Below are 17,542 nucleotides of genomic sequence, written 5' to 3'. Positions count from 1 at the left end.
CATTCCACCAAACCCCAATGAGTTAGGGTTTCAATGTAGAAACATAGCAAACCCAACATTACCAAAACTTCAAAAGTTCGGGATTTTAGACTTTATCATTCAACCCTAACAAGTTAGGTTTTCCTGATCATACCAAAATCCCAAACATGACATTATCAATAAAAACTTCAAACAACATTTCACAATATCCCTAAGCAATTTAGGGTTTCAGACATTCACATTAGCATACCCTTCAGTTAGGGTTTTCCAGAACCTGTCTAGGGTTCTACAAAATCAATTAAGAATATGAGTGGGGTGGGTAGATTTATCAAGAGATGAATCACCCAAAACAAGAATCATTATGATTCAATATAGCTAGACATAACAATGTTAGTAATACACTGTCAAATAAATAATCCTTTCAATATAAAAAAATTAATGTATTTAAAGCATACCTTTGTTTCTTGGCAAACCTTGTCTTGAGAGGTCCTCCTTCATAATTCTTGCAGATGTTTTCCTAATCAAGACAATAGTGAGAGAATGGTGATAGGTATTTAATAAAATCTAAGTGAATACATGAAACCAAAAACTGAAAAGAAATGAGATACTTATCTTAGGGAGTTATTGGGGGCTCCCTCCAAAGCTTGAGGGATACTTACCCACAAACTTATAAAAACAATAAAAATGTCTTTTCCAAAATATGCTAAAAACCTATAAATTCTAAAACATATAAAACAAGATATCTAAAGCTACAAGAAAAAAAACTTAGTAGTGCAAGTCCCTAATGTCAGATTCTTCGAGCTTGGCTTTCTTTGAGTCTCCTTCCTCAACAAAGTCAGCATGATCTCTATCTCTCTTCTTATGCTTTGGATTGTCGGGACAATCACTCTTTTAGTGACCCTTCTTATGGCATTGATAGCATTCTATCTTGGACATGTCAACTTTCTTCATTGGAACTTCCAATTTCTTTCCTTTATGTTGAGCAATGTAAGCATTTGATACCCCTTCAAGATTGGCAACTAATGAGATCCTTAATTCTTCCTGACTGCGGGCAGTCCATAGTTCTTCAAAAGTGGGAGCTTCCTTCCAACTATTAAGACCTACAGCAAATGCACCCCAAGAGGATGGCAATCCTAATAATAGAGCAGTGATCACGAGTTCTTTGTCTGGAACAATTTCATCAATGGTCAAGATATCATCCCTAATTCTAGCTATCTTCACAAAGAAGGATGCCACAATGTCTTCTTTAGTCATCTTTGTGGTCCTTAGCTCATTTTTCAAACTTGTTATTTGACCAATGTTCTTAATAGTAAATAACTTTGACAAGGCTTCATACATTTCCTGAGCATTATCAATGTTAGCTATGAATGGGACAAGGTTGTCCTTTATTCCTGCTACCATCAGAGTCATGGCCACCAACTCTAATTCCCTGTATTTCACTTTGTCAGCGACACTGGAATCGTTTGTAGGCTTCTTTGTTTTTCCTTTGACCAAATCCAGTACCTTGTTCTTCTCAAGGATTAGGTCAATCCTCTTCTTCCAGGACCTGTAGTTAGAGGCCCCTTCAAGTTTGTTCTCTCCCTTGATTGTGTTAGACATCTTCCTCGAATATAGTAGATTCCTTTCCTGAGATGGTCCTTTTGAATGGTTCCCTGATCAAGTGTTTGAGACTGCCTTTTACTTCTTTCTTCACCAAAGCTCTGATACCATGTTAGAAAACCAAAAAGGCAGAAAGATTTTCTTATACTTGATAATCACTTGTGATGTTTCTTATTATTTATATCTTCTTTCCTTTGGTTCATCAAGCAATTACCAAAGCAGTAGCACATAAAAACAATAGACACCAGATGTAGGCACTATGCCAGGGCAAAACCCCCCGCGAGAGGACAACCCAATCAAGAAATTCTCCCTTTCTTTAGTATTCTTTAAGACCCTTCACCCTAGACCAAGACAAGACCTTCCCTCCACACCAAGTCAACCTCCTAGAATTTCGATCCCTTTCTAGCAACTTCAACTAGGTAGCAGCTTCCGGCAACAGAGAAACTTGGAATACTTCGATCTCCCAATGCAAGGCACGAAACAAAGAGAGAGAGGCACTAAAATTTCGATTTTTCCTTTCTCCATAGACTTCCCCAAACTTGCATTCACTTCGACTTCCCGGTAACAGACTTCGCACTTTTCCCAGCTACTAGAGATATCGAACTTCTTGTGAGCGAGTGATTCTCCAAATGACTTCGATGTGCTTGTATTTATAGGCTCCATGTGAGGTCGAATAGGGTCCTTAGGCCGACTTGATCTTCTTCTAGGCCGACATGGTGTGGAGGATACATAAATCATATTTGACTCAATACTTAACCTTTTTACATGATTCAAAAGCCCAAGAAGGGTCTCTTTAAAAGTACAATGACTCTATTGACTCAGAATAAATCCTAGAAGTCCTCAATGGGGCCTTTGACCTAAAACATGGTGACCCAAGCATGAAACCCATGCTTTAATAAGTCACAATAATAATAAGAATAATAATAATATAATAATTTTCTTTATTCTTTTGACAAGTACATTACATGATCACCCAAATACAATAAATGAAGATCGAACCTAGTTACATTTTCCAACAAAATACTGTCAGAATTTGCCAAAGTGTGCATTATAGCGAGCATCTCTTTGTTGTATATGAAGTACAATTTCTCAATATCCTGGAGCTTCCGACTTTCGAATGCAATGGGGTGGCCCTTTTGCATTAAGACAACCCCTATCCCTTCTTTTGATACATTGCATTCTAATACAAAGGGTTGACTAAAGTCGGGGAGGGCCAAGGCTGGAAATGAGCTCATTACTTCCTTCAGCTTGTTAAACGTCTTTTCGGATTCTTCTGTCCACCTGAATGCTCCCTTTTTAGTTAAATTCGTCAAGGGTGCAGTTGACTGAGAGAAGCCTTTGATGAACCATCAGTAATAGCTGCAAATCCCAAAGAATCCTCATAACTCAATTAGGCTCTTGGGTGTAGGCCAATCCAATATTGCTTTCCCTTTGCACTAATTATGTGAACCAAGTAAAGAATCTTTGTCAATCCAAACTCATACTTTGATGCCTTGGCATAAAGTCACTGTTCCTGCATGATGCTCAAGATTTTATCCAAATGTTCCAAGTGATCATCCCATGTCTTGTTGTAAATGAGAAGGTCGTCAAAAAATACTAATAAGAACTTCCTTAGTTGCTTGTTGAAGATGTTGTTCATGCAAGACTGGAAGGTGGCAGGAGCGATGGTGTGCCCAAAGGGCATGACCAAAAACTTTAAGTGTCCTTAGTGACAATGGAATGTCATTTTTTGCACGTCCTGCTCTCGAACTCGGATTTGGTGATAACCCAATCGCAAGTCAATCTTTGAAAAATATACTGCTCCATGAAGCTCATCCAATAATTCATCGATCCTAGGAATAGGATACATGTTTCTTATGGTTTTCTTGTTGATAGCTCGGTAATCAATACACATCCTCCACGTGCCATCCTTCTTCTTCACTAAAATCATGGATGAGGCAAATGGACTTGAGCTAGGTCTAACATGGCCCATTGCTAATAATTCATGGATGGTCTTCTCTATCTCGTCTTTGAATTTCTTTGGATGTCGATATGGTGTGGTGATTACGAGCTTAGCCCTTTCTTCCAACTCTACAGTATATGTGAATCCTCTTTTAGGCGGAAATTCTAGGGGGATATCACCAAATACCTGACCATGCTTGTCCAACACTCGTTGAATGTCTGCTCTGTATTGTAGTTTGTCGTTGTTGGGAGACTTTTGGCTCCTAATCCTGCATTCTACTGCATATGCTACATCTACGTGCCTAAAAATGGCCTCCATCCTTCGGGCAGAAAGGACCCGTGGTCCACCATTTACCATACCCCTCAACATTATCTTACTGCCATTCGGTGCTTTACACTCCATTTCCAATGCTTGGTAGTCCATAGTGTGCTTTCCCAATGAATACAACCACTGAACCCCCAATACCATATTAATATCTTCCAAATCAATTACGTAAAAGTCACTAGTGAAAGTATAATTACCAAGTGTTACACTCAAACCTGGGATCATTCGTGTGCAATCCAAGTTGTACCCATCCGCTACTATTACATCAAGACCTTTGAATTCTTCTGTGGGAAGCCCTCTCTTTACTACTAACATTGCATCAATGAAATTATGTGTAGCTCCCCCATCAATCAAGGTTGTGATACGTTGTCCCTTGATGACTCCCCTGACCCTGAAGGTGTAATATCTAGGTGTTCCTGAAAGAGTCACAATCTTAACTTGTGGTCGGGATTTCTTTTCTTCACGGGGTTTTTCCTCTTTAGCTTCTTCCCATGGGTGTTCTTCCTTGGGATTGTTAGGCCAGTGGGTTCATCATTGTTATGTGTGCGATCTTCTCCTTCTTCTTCGTTGTCAGAGAGCACTTCAATGTAGTGAATCTTCCCCTTTCCTAAACAGCGATGTCCAGGTTCCCATGGTTCCCTGCAAGTAAAACATAGCTTTTTCCTCCTTAGTTCGCTTCGGGTTTCCTCATCCAACTTGTCCCTTTTGGGCCAATCACCTTGAGGGGCCTTCCTTTCCTTATCTTTTGGGGAAATGAAAGGTTTGGGAGGGGCTTTAGATTTGACTGTTGCATTTCCCATATCACGAGTCTTCTTGATAGCCTCTTGAAGGGTTGTGGGATTGAATGCTTTTACCCAGCCCTATAGTGGTTCGGATAAGGCCTCTGTAAAAAGCATGATTAATCTTTCTTTGAATATATATGTTGTCGTGATAAGAATGCATTCAAATTTTGCAGTGAACTCCTCATGCGATCCCGTCTGCTTGAGAAGTGCCAATTCTCTGAAGTGGATGTTTGGGTTCTTCCGGTCAAATCTTTCTATCAGCTTTTGCATAAAATCTTCATAAGAAGTAATGTTGGCATGCCCCAATGTTACTAGACCATGATACCACCATTCATGCGCTTCCCCTTCTAGATGCAATGTGGCAAATTGGATCGTGTATGCTTCCACCATAGGGCTGAGTCTAATTTTTGCACCCAAGCACTTATTGTACATTTAGATGATCCATCACATGAGTGAAGGGAAAGTATACTCAACTTGCGTATTAGATCAGAATTAGGTTGTCCCCTGGATCTGTTTCTGAATCTGAAATTACTGTATTCATTTAAGGTCATGACTACTCGAGTGTTTTCTTCTAGTGCCGCATATTCCCGAAAGTAACTGTCCAACAGTCTATTTGGTTCAATAGCTTCTTGGTTTGCCATGGCTTGATTATTCGTGAATTGAGGAAGCAACGATCGACGACTCCTTCAGTTGGTTTCTCTGGTGTTAGGAGGACCAAGGTTATGATTCCTACTTCCTTCCATGTTAGTTCTGTTGTCGCAAGCACCATTTTCATTTCCTATGAGATGAGTCACCAGCTGAGCAAGTTGTTGTCCATGGGCCAATGTTTGCATTAACTGTTGTCCTTGCTGCTGCCCTTGTAATATCAAATTTGATATTTCTGTCCATCCATGTATCAGTACATGTAAGAGATCCCTGGTGTCTAGACTCTAGATCTCCTCTTCCTCCTTACCCTCCATGTCTACCCTGTGATTAATCTTATTCTTCCTAACTATAACATTACTTGTGTCTCCCAGAAACATACACAAAGCTCACAAGCTGGCAGGATTCCAGCACTCTGATACTACTGTAATGTACTAGGGTAATTTTTTTGCCCTAGGGCTTCCTGTAGCAAAATTCCTTTCTTTCTTAATAGAACAGTAAATTTAATACAATTGCCAATCCGTCTTTTCCCTTTTCAGTGGTTATAGAAAAAATAAAATGCCATTCAATAGTTTGACTCCTTTTGCAAAATAATAATGTAATATATTTGACAAACAATAGAATATTCAACGATATTCAAACCCAGCAATGCAAATTAAGAGCACTTAATACAAATTCAACAACTGTAGTTTCACAATGATGAAGCTACGCATCCACATGTAAAGCTACAGATTTGAATGATATAAAATCAACTGCCCTAACCAGCGATCACAAGCTCAAAATAGATTTGGTTCTCAATAAACTTGCAGAACTTGTTCTACTACAGTCTCCATCTCCTTGCTATAGATTTTCTTCACAGGTCGTGGTCAACCCTGCAGAAAAGGGTCGAGGAGCAACTAATGGAGAGCAGATGTTGCAACATTCTTTACAGACCAGTCTCGGAATATGATACAAAGCTCAGAATTTGTGATATTCCTCGGGAGATCCACAAATGGCCACAGAAAACCTTCATTTACTCCTTTTATGGACTTAGGGGTACCTAATCCTTTATCAACGGCTTCAACCGTTCAGCACAGAGGCTTCGCATTCCTTCCAATGGAAACTGTAACCCAGAACATACTTCACAATAGATAAGGCACTACAACCAGAACTCGCTCTTCCTTCAGATGATCTTTTGTAAGAGATCAAGGAACTTGTACACCTCCCAGGTCATATACCATTGCTGCCAAGATAATATGCCAGTGCTAGAACAGGAATTTGCAGCCTAGATGATATGCCTTTCAAATGGTTATTCTTGTGCCCAGAATAAAGAATTGATACCCATAGAACATTTTTTGCCTCCAACAGTATTCCTGTACCAAAATCAAGACCAGTACCAACACAGCTCACTGTCCAATAGAAATCTTGTGCTAAACAGAGAAAAAGAGAAAGATGTCAACTAGGGTGGAATCTTTCACCACCAAAATTGACAAGAAGAAAAGCAGTCTTAAACCCTCGGAGCTAATGATCAAGAAACAAATGAACTGATCCACACTTGATGCTCCAAAATGAATTCAACCTTCTTCTATTTATAGATTTTCTAGAGGGGTCTCTTCTTCTTAAATGATCAAGTAAACTCCACTCCAAACCCCAATTTTGAGTTTCTTCACCCTGTTGCCCCAAAACTCGCCCAGACATTGGGTATTTTGAGGTTTTCCCCTTTGTATAGCCTATGGGGATTGATAGGCTGTTTCGTCCTTCTTTCATCCTCAATTTGTAGAAGATATTACAACTTGCAGCACATCTTTGATGGTAACTAAGGTTTTCATGGTTTTTCATAGCTAGGGTTTGGAGGGACAGAAATTGTACCAGATTTGTGATAAAGCTTTGGTATGTACATGTACTTCATATCTTGTATATATATATATTATAAATATATATGATATTTCCAGCTGTCCAAAATTGTGAAATTGCAGATTTGATTTTCAGATTGCGTTGTTTTATTGATTGGGTAATTTCCAGCACTTGTTCACACTGATTTGACATAACATAGAGCTGAATTTGTTAGGCCATTTAACATATATTGCATTGTCTTCTTGATTAGGTAATTTCCAGCACTTGTTCAAACTGATTTATAATTTGACATTAACATAGAGCTGAAATCGTTAAACAATTTAACATATACTGGAAGATAAAAGAGCAGGTTTTCTGATGTAATAAAGTGATTTTCAGATCCGGTATATGTTTGGAAAAGTGTACCATAAGGGCTAAAACTTGTTGGCATTTGTTTGGTATCTTTTCTTTTGAGCTGCATTGTTTGTTGGGCTGAAGTGAAGTGAAATATTTCCGCTGTTTGCTGTTGCAAATTAATATTTCATGTCCAGCCTACGGTTGAAAGTTCAGAAGGATTAAATCCAGGAAACCTCCAGTGTGAATGAAATTTCCGAATTTGCATTAAGAAGCATTTCTAGGAAATTTCAACAATTATGACCCTCCAACTTAGAGCCTGACTGGAAACCCAGAACCAAGTTAAAATCTTTTATTATGTGATTGCAATATGTGTTTCTTTAATATAAAACCACTTTTGACACTCTGCTGAATTAACAAAAAAAAAAAAAACATATACTAATTATCATATGGTATTTGGTATTTTGCAGAACATGATCATGCAGAAGCTGCATGGAAATTTTACATCACTTACAGTGCTAAGAGAAAAAGGAAGGCATGAGTACTTATCATAATGAGAATCCAGAAATGGAGATGGCAGAGGAACTCAAACATCGGAAAATTAAAGAATGTGTAATCCAGAAAAAGTGTATTATATAGCAGAAGAAATAGTAGAAAACCATACTTGGGCGTTTGCGACGTTTTTTTTTTGACAGATATGTGTTCCTCTTCTGAGCATCCACTTTCCAAGAAGAATTGTCACTATGTATGTTTGTTGAGTTCTCTGACCATATTCTGAGAGTAACATTTTCAATATCTAGCGGAAAACCATGTATAAATAAAGACAAATCCTTGTCAAAGTCACTTCCCAGACTTTCTTTTGGTTTTCCATCTGTAGCCAAAGTATTTTGAGCATTGGCTGAATCTTTTCCATTATAACCTTGTGCATGGTCTTTGTACAAAGCAACTTCCTGATGAAAATCACTTCTGGAACCACTGACTGAAAGTTTGTTCATTTTTCCCTCACTTAAATTCCCGTTATCTAAGTTACTTTCAGTCTCAAGTAAATCCTGTCTATCATTACTTTGAAAATGATCAGTTTGCATCCCTGACAAATCACGAGGGTGCTTGTGGTTAATATCAGAACTCTTATCTTCTGCACGAATGTCAACATCATCAATACCATCATCATACTCGTCATCTACATTAACCTGCTCATGATCCTGTGTCTGTGAAGTCTTCTTAATTTTTCCTTCAGTCAATGTGGCCTTTTCTCCAACACGATTTTTTATATCAATGCTGCTATCTGTCTTCTGTGAACTCTTTTCATTGACTGTTTCATTTGAACCAGATTCCCCTTTCAAATCTGCCTCATATTGTGCTTCATATAGTTTGAGTTCATTCCGACCTTGTTCATTGTACAAACCTCCACTTCCAAGATCTTGCCTTGCTTTTTTCGTAACCCTTTTCTGACTATCCGAGCCTTTAAATTGCCCTGCTCCAGCAATTTTATCAATATTATGGTCATTTTTTTGTGGTCCACCTTGTCCATGACTATTAAGACCATTCTCAGTGATACTGTTCTTCTCTTTCCCCAGGTTAACACTTCTTTGCTTGAAAGCAGACTTCACAGATGCATCTGAGGTCTGAAAATCCTCCTCGTCAAACTCTTCACCTCTTCTCCTATCATCCCTATCCCAGTACCTTGAATCCTGACCTGAACCAGTAGAACCCTGGCCAAAGCCTATCACTTTGGAGGCCCAGCTGCCACTGCCATGAACTAATGTATGGTCATGATTCCTCTTGCCCCTCCGTTCAAGGTTTTCATCATTTCCTGCACACATAGCAAAATATTAATATCATCATTTCCAATAAATGATTCTAAATGTAGTACAGCATCCTACTAGCTCTTGTAAAAATGATGCCAGTATATGGAGGAAAATTTATCAATCTATGTTATAAAAACTCACTTAAATTAAGAAAATATATAACATGCAGGTCATTAAAATAAATACTACCATGAAATATTTAAACACCCAGATACTACCATGCTGTAGCCTTCATGTCATACGAATTATTCAATTATGTATCCAAAAACAGAAGATTCACTGAACCCAGACCTACCATGTTTTCTAATGCTCTGATTTATCTCTGCCAAAGTATGATCTTGTCCTTCTGAATTCTGAAAATAAAATTGAATGACCCCGCTTAGGTCAAAAATATAATCTGAAGACTTTATATGCTTGGACAACAGCCTTTCAAAAAATGTATTAAGAGTAACAAGCATTGCTCCAAACAGACAATATGTTCTAGTCACTCTCTTAATCTACTAACAAGGCATTAAAATATTCCCTTCAATCAGTTGACTCAAAAAAAAATGACTTAGAGAGGTACCTGAATATCAAAAAACTCCTCACTCTCAGATGATTCCTGCCTACCTGTAGATTGTAAAGACACTTTATATGTTTTATATGTTCTCAAAAATATATACACGAATCATGATTCAGATTATTCTAATATCTATACTGAAAAGTATAAAATGTAGCGTATTTTCAGAACTGACGAAGGACTTAAACGCATTTACAAATAAAATTTATCCTCAGAACCATGACAGGAAACGCACAACAAGTCTTATCCTCAGAACCATGAAGAGAGTGTTTCGAGGTTTAAAACTAAAACAACCTAGTCCATGATCATATAATATGTATTAGTAGTGGAGTACACATCCTATGGTGAAACAAAAAAATTGTACTAGTGTTAAATTTCCATAAAACTCTGCAACTACTTAGATGAATAACTGAAAACTGAGACTAGTTTACTTTCACCAAGATACAGAGTTTCTTAACAATTCATATGCAGCAAAATAAAAACACATCACACAAATTGACACAATTTTCTCAGGAAACCCAACAGGGAAAACCTGCTTGCTTGATGTGGCTATTTTATTGATTCACGCAATTGAATCTATTACAAAGCAATCTGTCTCTCTTGAGAAAGTGTTCTGCTTCTCACACAAATCTCAGCTAATACAATTGATCTTGGCCTTCCTTGATCACTACTTGATCTCGGTTCCTGCACACAATTGATCTCCGCTGCCTCCTTGACTTGCTCTGCAAACCCTGCTGTCTTGCTTCAATTCTGCTCCTCCTTCCTTGCACACTTGGCCTCCTTATTCCTTGCACTGATCTCCTATTTCCTAGCGCACTTCTGGCCCTATTTCTTAGCACACTTGAGCTCTTATTTTTTAGGACCCCAGCTCCACACAACCTGTGCACAACCAATTCTCCTAAATTCTAGTGCACTTGTGCTCCTATTCTTTAGGACACAATTCCTGCGCTCCACAATCAAGGCTCTCTCACAAACTCATGAGCTTTGTCTTGTCACAAACCTTTGTGCACAAAACAATTGTCTTTCCTTGTGCCTTTGTCCTCCTCTTTATAGGCCCAATTCGAACATGCAAGGAGACCCAGTTCAAATTTAGAACTCGAGTTCTGATTGTCAAGTTAACTGAGAGTCCAACTAATTCTCTCTCCAATCAACACTGGAGCTCTTAACTTGTCCTTCCTTCAATCAAGACAGAAGACTAACTCGCTCTAACTGAACTTCTAACTGCCACCTCGTTCTATAGTCAAACTAATGAAGACTCCTCTTTAACTGAAGCTCCAACTCTACGCATGCTAACTTGATGATTATTCTAGTAAACTGGAAATAACTCATCCTAACTGAAGTCTAACTCATGAGGACAATTTGAGGTCTTCATTGGCTAAGGCACAAGCCAGAAGACCTTGCTCGCTACATTTTCAACACTTCCTCTTAGCGAGGAAGGTACTTTTGGAAGAACCTCTTTCACCTGGATTTGTCTCCAACACTACCAAATTATCTGCTATTGTAGTTGCTCCCTTTGAACTAGAAGACTTCCCTGCTTCTCGTTGTGGAATCTAGTCTAAAGACTTGTTCTTTCCAACCATGCTCTGTGAGTCTATCACCTTAGTTATAAGTGCCATGTACCCTGTGTATCTTGGTGGCTGCTTACTTTGCCTAAAGGTGGTACTGGGAGGTCCAACTCTCTTCTAATCCTCCCTAAACAACTCGTCTACCCACTTGGCTCGAACTCTCCCTATACTAGGAGTCACTAACTTAATGGTTGCCTCCATTTGCCCTGGGTTCTGCACATCACCCTACTAGTCGACCCACTTGCCAACTAACCGAGACTCAAACTAAGATATTGTTGAGAAATCTAGGGCATTAGCATTAGGTGATTTCTCTTCTATTAGTGACTGCTTGTGAATGCTTTGTACTTCTTTAGATTAGGATCTTCTTCTTATTAAAATTATTAGTGTTCATCTTCATCAAACAGTAACCAATGCATGAACATAAAAAAAACAAGACACACAAAATGTAGGCTATCAGCCAGGGCCAAAACCTCTCACTCTTTGAGAAGAAAACCAACACAAATTCTTCTTATAGAGATTCCAATTGACGAATACCAAGACCAAGACCCTTGACCTATTAGCCACTCCAAGGTCAAGACACTAGTTCTCTGTCCTTCTTCTTGACCCCTCTTCTTCTTTGAACTTCTTTTCACTGAGATCGCCTCTTCAATCGAATTGTAGATATACTAGACATGGCACCAAAACATGTCAATGTGATACCAAAATGTGACCTCTGCAACAGCATCGAAACCACAGTGATACATCACTGAACAATAGCTCCAAAACTTCGTTGTCCCTTCATCACTCCTTGTTGTCCTTTATTACTTCTTGTTGAACCATCGAATTGTTCTCCTTTTCTGTGATCCGAGTCTCAGAGGGATTTGAATTCCTTGACTGTATCTACTACCCATCCGAAATCACAGAGATGTATCTGAACTTCACTCTGCCTCGGTCCATCTGAAATTACAGAGACATTCGAATTTCTTAACTGTAGTTATTCACCCAAATTCAAAGATCCAGACCAATGTTGCACGAAGCAAGGACGAAACGGGGACGTTTTTTGGAAGTGGGGACACGGAAGCATCATTTTCCAAAAATCTAGGAAGCGAAGCATCTGCGGAAGCATCTGCTATATATTATATATTTTATTTTTTTGCATTTATTTTCAAAATAAACATCCCAAATACCAAATTAGTTGTAGAAGACATGAAAACATGCAGAGTTTTGCATAAACCAAGATAGATATGGCATCCATGATTCCATTGTAGTTACTAGTATGTACATCAATGATTAATTATTCGAGCATCAACCATCTATATTCTAGCAATTACAAACATACATCAAATTTTTAAGCATATTATAAAACATAAAACATTTAAGCATATTATAAAACATAAAACATAGAGCATATTATGATTTATCTAGCAAGTGAGCAATTGTCAACATTTGTCATGTCCAAAATTCAAATAATAATGTTTACAAAATAGGTCACTTGGTCACCGCCAAGACAAAAAGGTTCAAATTCACAAGCCTACAAGTTTAATGATTAATCTATGACAAAAGTAGTAAATTGTGAATATATCTACTAATCTCTCCTCCTTCCACCACGAAGAGAACGTGGCGGCGGGCCTCCATGTGGTGGCAATGAAGAAGATGGTGCCTATGGAAGTTGTGGCACTAAAACTGACGAAGACGAATCCCCTGTTGTTGGTGTTGAACCATGGAACCTAGGAACCAAGGGACCAGATGGGCGCGGAATCTCAACTCGATCATCATCATCCAGGAATCGCTAATTGCATGCATGCTCCCAAATGGACCAGTGCTAAGCATATAGTTGCTCAATTATCTCTGTACGAAACGCGTTTCAGAAAAAACCGAAACACGGATGGAAAAAACCGAAACATGGATCGGAAAAAACCGAAACGCGTTTCGGAAAAACCGAAACGCGGATCGGGCCGTAAGGTTCCGAAATGGCAGTAACCGCATTTTTCAGCACGATCCGCGTTTCGGCCCACGGATCCGTACGGCTCGCGGATCGGGTTTTTGATCCCGAGGGGGGCGTTTCCTACAACACTGATCTAGAACACTTGTTAACTGTTCTATCCATCCGAAAAACTTAGAGGTATATATGAATTTTTTACTATAGTTGTCATCCGAAAAACTCAAAGACATATCTGAATTTCCGTGTGTAAATGCGAAGAGCCTAGCTATGTATATATAGTAGTTTGTCTCCATAAATAAACCAACATGATCTTTCGAAGAGATGTGTCCCTTTAACTGTGAGCTGACATGAGTTTAATTTATTCATTTGGAGGCCGACTTGAAGAGGATGGCTAGTGCTTGTCGTTGGAGGGCTATCTAGACATTTTGTAGACTCATATACATTGATATATCCCCAAGAAGGGTTCTTCATACATGACATAGACTCTTTGACTTTTAATGACCAATCCTAAGGCTCTCAATGGGAGCCAACTAAAATAAAAATCACTTGCTCATGAAACCCATGAAGAAAGGCTAGTAATAATTTTATTTTCCTTCATTACATCATTTACAAAAGTCACAATTACATGTCATTATGAAGACCGAACCTAGTTACACTTTTCAACACTCCCTCTTAACTAGGGAGGTATTCATAATGGTACTTGGTCATTCTCAATCTGAAGAATTTCTCATAAGAAGAATCGGATTGGTAACTCATTTGTATATCATCATATCAACCAGCATTGTTACATAGCAAAGCCTTGACTAACAGCTCCATCTCTCCACAAAATCTGAGCTCAATGCTGGCGAGACCAATGATTTATAGACACTCTCATCATTGTCACTCTAGGAACATCCCCTACCTGGGTACTTAGGGTGTGTTCCATGAGGACTATTCTTATCTTGGACTCCCCAATCCTCGAAGAATATCGGTCCTCCACGACTACTCTACTATTGGATGCCCTATCTCATCCTCAAAGGGTATCGGATGCCAAATGATTACCCAATCCTCCATTCTGTCTTCCCAAGTGAAGACCAAAATGACATGTCTATCTCTCCCTCTCAAATAGGGAGGACATATTCCAATAAAGGAATGTACTCATTCCTATAAAAGGAATGTACCTAAGCTCCCTCTTGGCTTAGGAATTTCCAAGCTTCTTCCAAGTAAGGAACTTCTTTTCAGGCTCCCTCCCAACTAGGGACCTATAGCAGCTCCTCATGTGGAGATCATGGAACAACCAGTTGCTTGAAGAACTCCTTTATTCTTCGATGTCATAAATTTCTTTTGTCATGGAGTCTTCATCTTTTGGGTCTCCTTCATAGGGCATAGACCATCCATCACTTTCATCCATGAATTAATCATGTCCTCATTTCATCAAAAAGTGATACATCAGATTTCCATCTGGCTTTGCTTCTTGTCATTCCGCTTTCTTTCATGCCATATTTTCCGGAAGGATCTTACATCCCTCAATATGGTCCTCTTGGAAGTCATCCAGATTCCACAGATCTTCCCTTTGGTAAATCCTACATAAGCTGATCCAGATATTTGTTCAAAAATAAGAAATGAACATTTAAACCAAAATTACCTTTGTGATGGTCTTTTCATCATGACATCTTCCTGTAGGTATCAGCATCCTACATACATGTTGACACATATGCCAAAGATATCCATTGTCAAGGGTCTCCATCTTTTTCAGACTTCCATCAATCTTCATATCTTTCCGGGAGATTTCCTAGTCAAATCTTCTTGGTCTTTTGGATGTTGATTGCCTTTACCATGGTTTCATATCTCACAATCACTTCCTTCCTTTCTTCACACATTTAATTCCCAGGAGCTTCCAATTAGAGTTCATTAATTGTAGTCAACCACCTCATACTTCATATGAGGAGATATTTGTTGAATTTCCACGACCTTGGGTCTAGGTTAGAGTCTTAAAATCACTGACACTACCAAACCAAGAATCTCAACCATAAACTACTTTGCACAGCGGAAATATAAAGCAATAAATCACCATATGCACCATAGACACAATTTTAAACAAAAATTGTACAAAAATGTACAATCACCAATCTTCATTATATTAAACCAAATCTAAATAATGCAATAGTCTATGGTATACAAGATACAATGACAAACGTCATTGCAGCTTCTATGTCGTATCTTGTCTTGCTGATCCTTTGCTCTCATTCTTCTCACTAGTAGTACCTTAGTCCATCAGGGCATCTACACATCGAGACTCCAAGCGGGTTGCTTCCTATCACTGTTGCAAGTCACGTCTGCTACAATGAACACGGGTTCATCAAACTGCTCCCTAGGTTGGCCAATACCCGACCTCCAATCTGCCTTCTAGTAGCCTCTTTCGTCCATCAAAGAGCTACACATAAGGCTGCAATACTACACCCAATCACGCACCAACAACGTCCTTCTTGTTTGTTGTTCTAGGGCTACTTTGGGTAGCCAACACGTTGCCCTCCAATCAGCTCTAAGGCACCCAATCCACTCACTGTCAATTCTACTCCTAGTATGACACTTCACCGCCTCGGAATGTCAAACACATGGCATCAACAAACTGCTCAATAAACTGATCCAATCTGATCACACCTTGACCCAATACACATCTCCAAGTAATGTTGTTTCACCTTGTTGCACCACTGGTTAGGGCACATCATGATGCCTTCAACCTCCACGCAGCTCAGCAAATTAGCCTCCAATTGACTACGGTCCACCCTAGGGAGACTCCTCTAGGCATACGCTATCTTATAGGGCTGCTATCCACCCTGAACGCAGCTCCTAAAGGCTCCACTTGTTGGCTATGGCTTGCGGCCTAGCCCAACAGTGGACTGTTGCTCCTGTCCTCCAAAACAGTCCGCAATTATGTCCTTTAAACAGCAACAACACACTCCTATTTGTTGCGGCCTCTTCTGCCCTGCAATCTGAGCCCAAAACAGTCCTGAAACAGCCCAAACAGCCCTAGAATATGCCATGTTGTCACCTACAGCACTGTGGCTTATCACAGAATTACCCCACGCTGTACTAGGCCTCCTCACATTGTCCTCCTGGCTCCTTTACTGCGGCTAGGTCACTCAAAAATCTCAGAGCTTCTCTTGAGTGTATTGCCCACTTGTTGGATGCTCTAAAACACTCCAATACACCTTGTATTTATACACATACAAGGGCTCAACGAATTGATGAGGAGACCCATCTATTGGACTGCTTTTACACCAAGCCTACATGACTTGGTAACCAATAATTACCTTGTCAACTTCAAAAATTCATTTCTCTCTAATGACAACTCGGATTCGGACGATTCTCGATGCGTTGGAATTGTATCGTCGAGCACTATCATCCTCATCCATCACATGTCATACCTCCATCACAGTTTTGGCCCAAATCACGATGGGTGCAAAACCCCACACTTGGGTTCCAAGCCCACAAGCTGCCCTTGTGGTGCTTTTCTCTCCAAACCCTAAACCCTAGGGCTTGGAGTACCTCCCAAGCTACACAAATCAGCACTCACAATCGCAGCAATCCATGTACGGTGAACTACGCCCTTCTTGGAAGTGTTGTTGTCACTGCTAGAAGCAATCTGCTTCTTCTTCTTATCCTGTAACATCTTCAACTCTCTCCATGATTCCTTCTTGGCAATTGTAGGAGCACCTTTACTCACCACTGACCACGTGCTCTTCTTGGGTTACAGAATCTCCCTCTGAATCTACAAGCTCCCTCTCGAACTAGACTCCCTCTAAGTCTCTGGAACCTGGACCTTCTCAGGAAGGTGTACATTCTTCTCAAGAACGTCGACCTACTCCTCTGAAACCTGCACCTGCTCCACCTGCTTCTTTCCATGATCCACAGGCTTGGCCATCAACCTGTAGAGATCATGCTCTCTAACTCCGAGTACAATCTCGTCAGAGTTAGAGTCTCTGAGCCTGAGTCTTGCCTTCCCATCTTAGAACAAGACTTCAAACCCTTTCCTCTTGATCATCGAGACGGGAATCACGCTATATCTAAGTCTTGGTACAAACAGTACATCTTGGACCCGCATCATACATCCTGTCTCCATCCTGAATGGCACAACACCCGATCCTCGGATCTCCAACTAACTCTTGTCGCCCAACACCATGTGCAACTTTGAGTCCCATCCAGCTAGAGTCTCAAAAACCTCTTTTGACCTTGTCATATGCTTCGTCGCACCATTGTCCACGTACCATCCATC

At 39.7% G+C, this 17,542-nt stretch overlaps 1 protein-coding gene across 3 annotated transcripts in view; it reads right to left on the bottom strand.

The window, feature by feature from the left end:
* LOC149167457 (uncharacterized) overlaps positions 1-17,542 on the bottom strand; it is a 344,481-nt gene that overhangs the window by 307,306 nt on the left and 19,633 nt on the right. For 2 of the 3 annotated variants that reach the window (XR_016260931.1, XM_089432997.1), the window contains exons 2-4: positions 9,808-9,851; positions 9,538-9,595; positions 8,099-9,247 (exon numbers count right to left, since the gene is read on the bottom strand). Coding sequence is in view for 2 of the 3 variants with exons in the window: in XM_089432997.1 (XP_089289123.1) it covers positions 8,099-9,247; positions 9,538-9,595; positions 9,808-9,851 (1,251 nt within the window). In the remaining variant the exon portion in view is untranslated. The remainder of the gene's footprint in view (positions 1-8,098; positions 9,248-9,537; positions 9,596-9,807; positions 9,852-17,542) is intronic. The other variant, XM_089432998.1, reaches the window with a different exon arrangement.

Source organism: Pinus tabuliformis, chromosome 5_1 (genome assembly GCF_031772625.1).
Source record: "Pinus tabuliformis cultivar Carrire ecotype Pingquan chromosome 5_1, CPIR1, whole genome shotgun sequence".
Taxonomy (NCBI): Eukaryota; Viridiplantae; Streptophyta; class Pinopsida; order Pinales; family Pinaceae; genus Pinus; species Pinus tabuliformis.
This window is presented reverse-complemented; position numbering and strand designations above follow the sequence as displayed.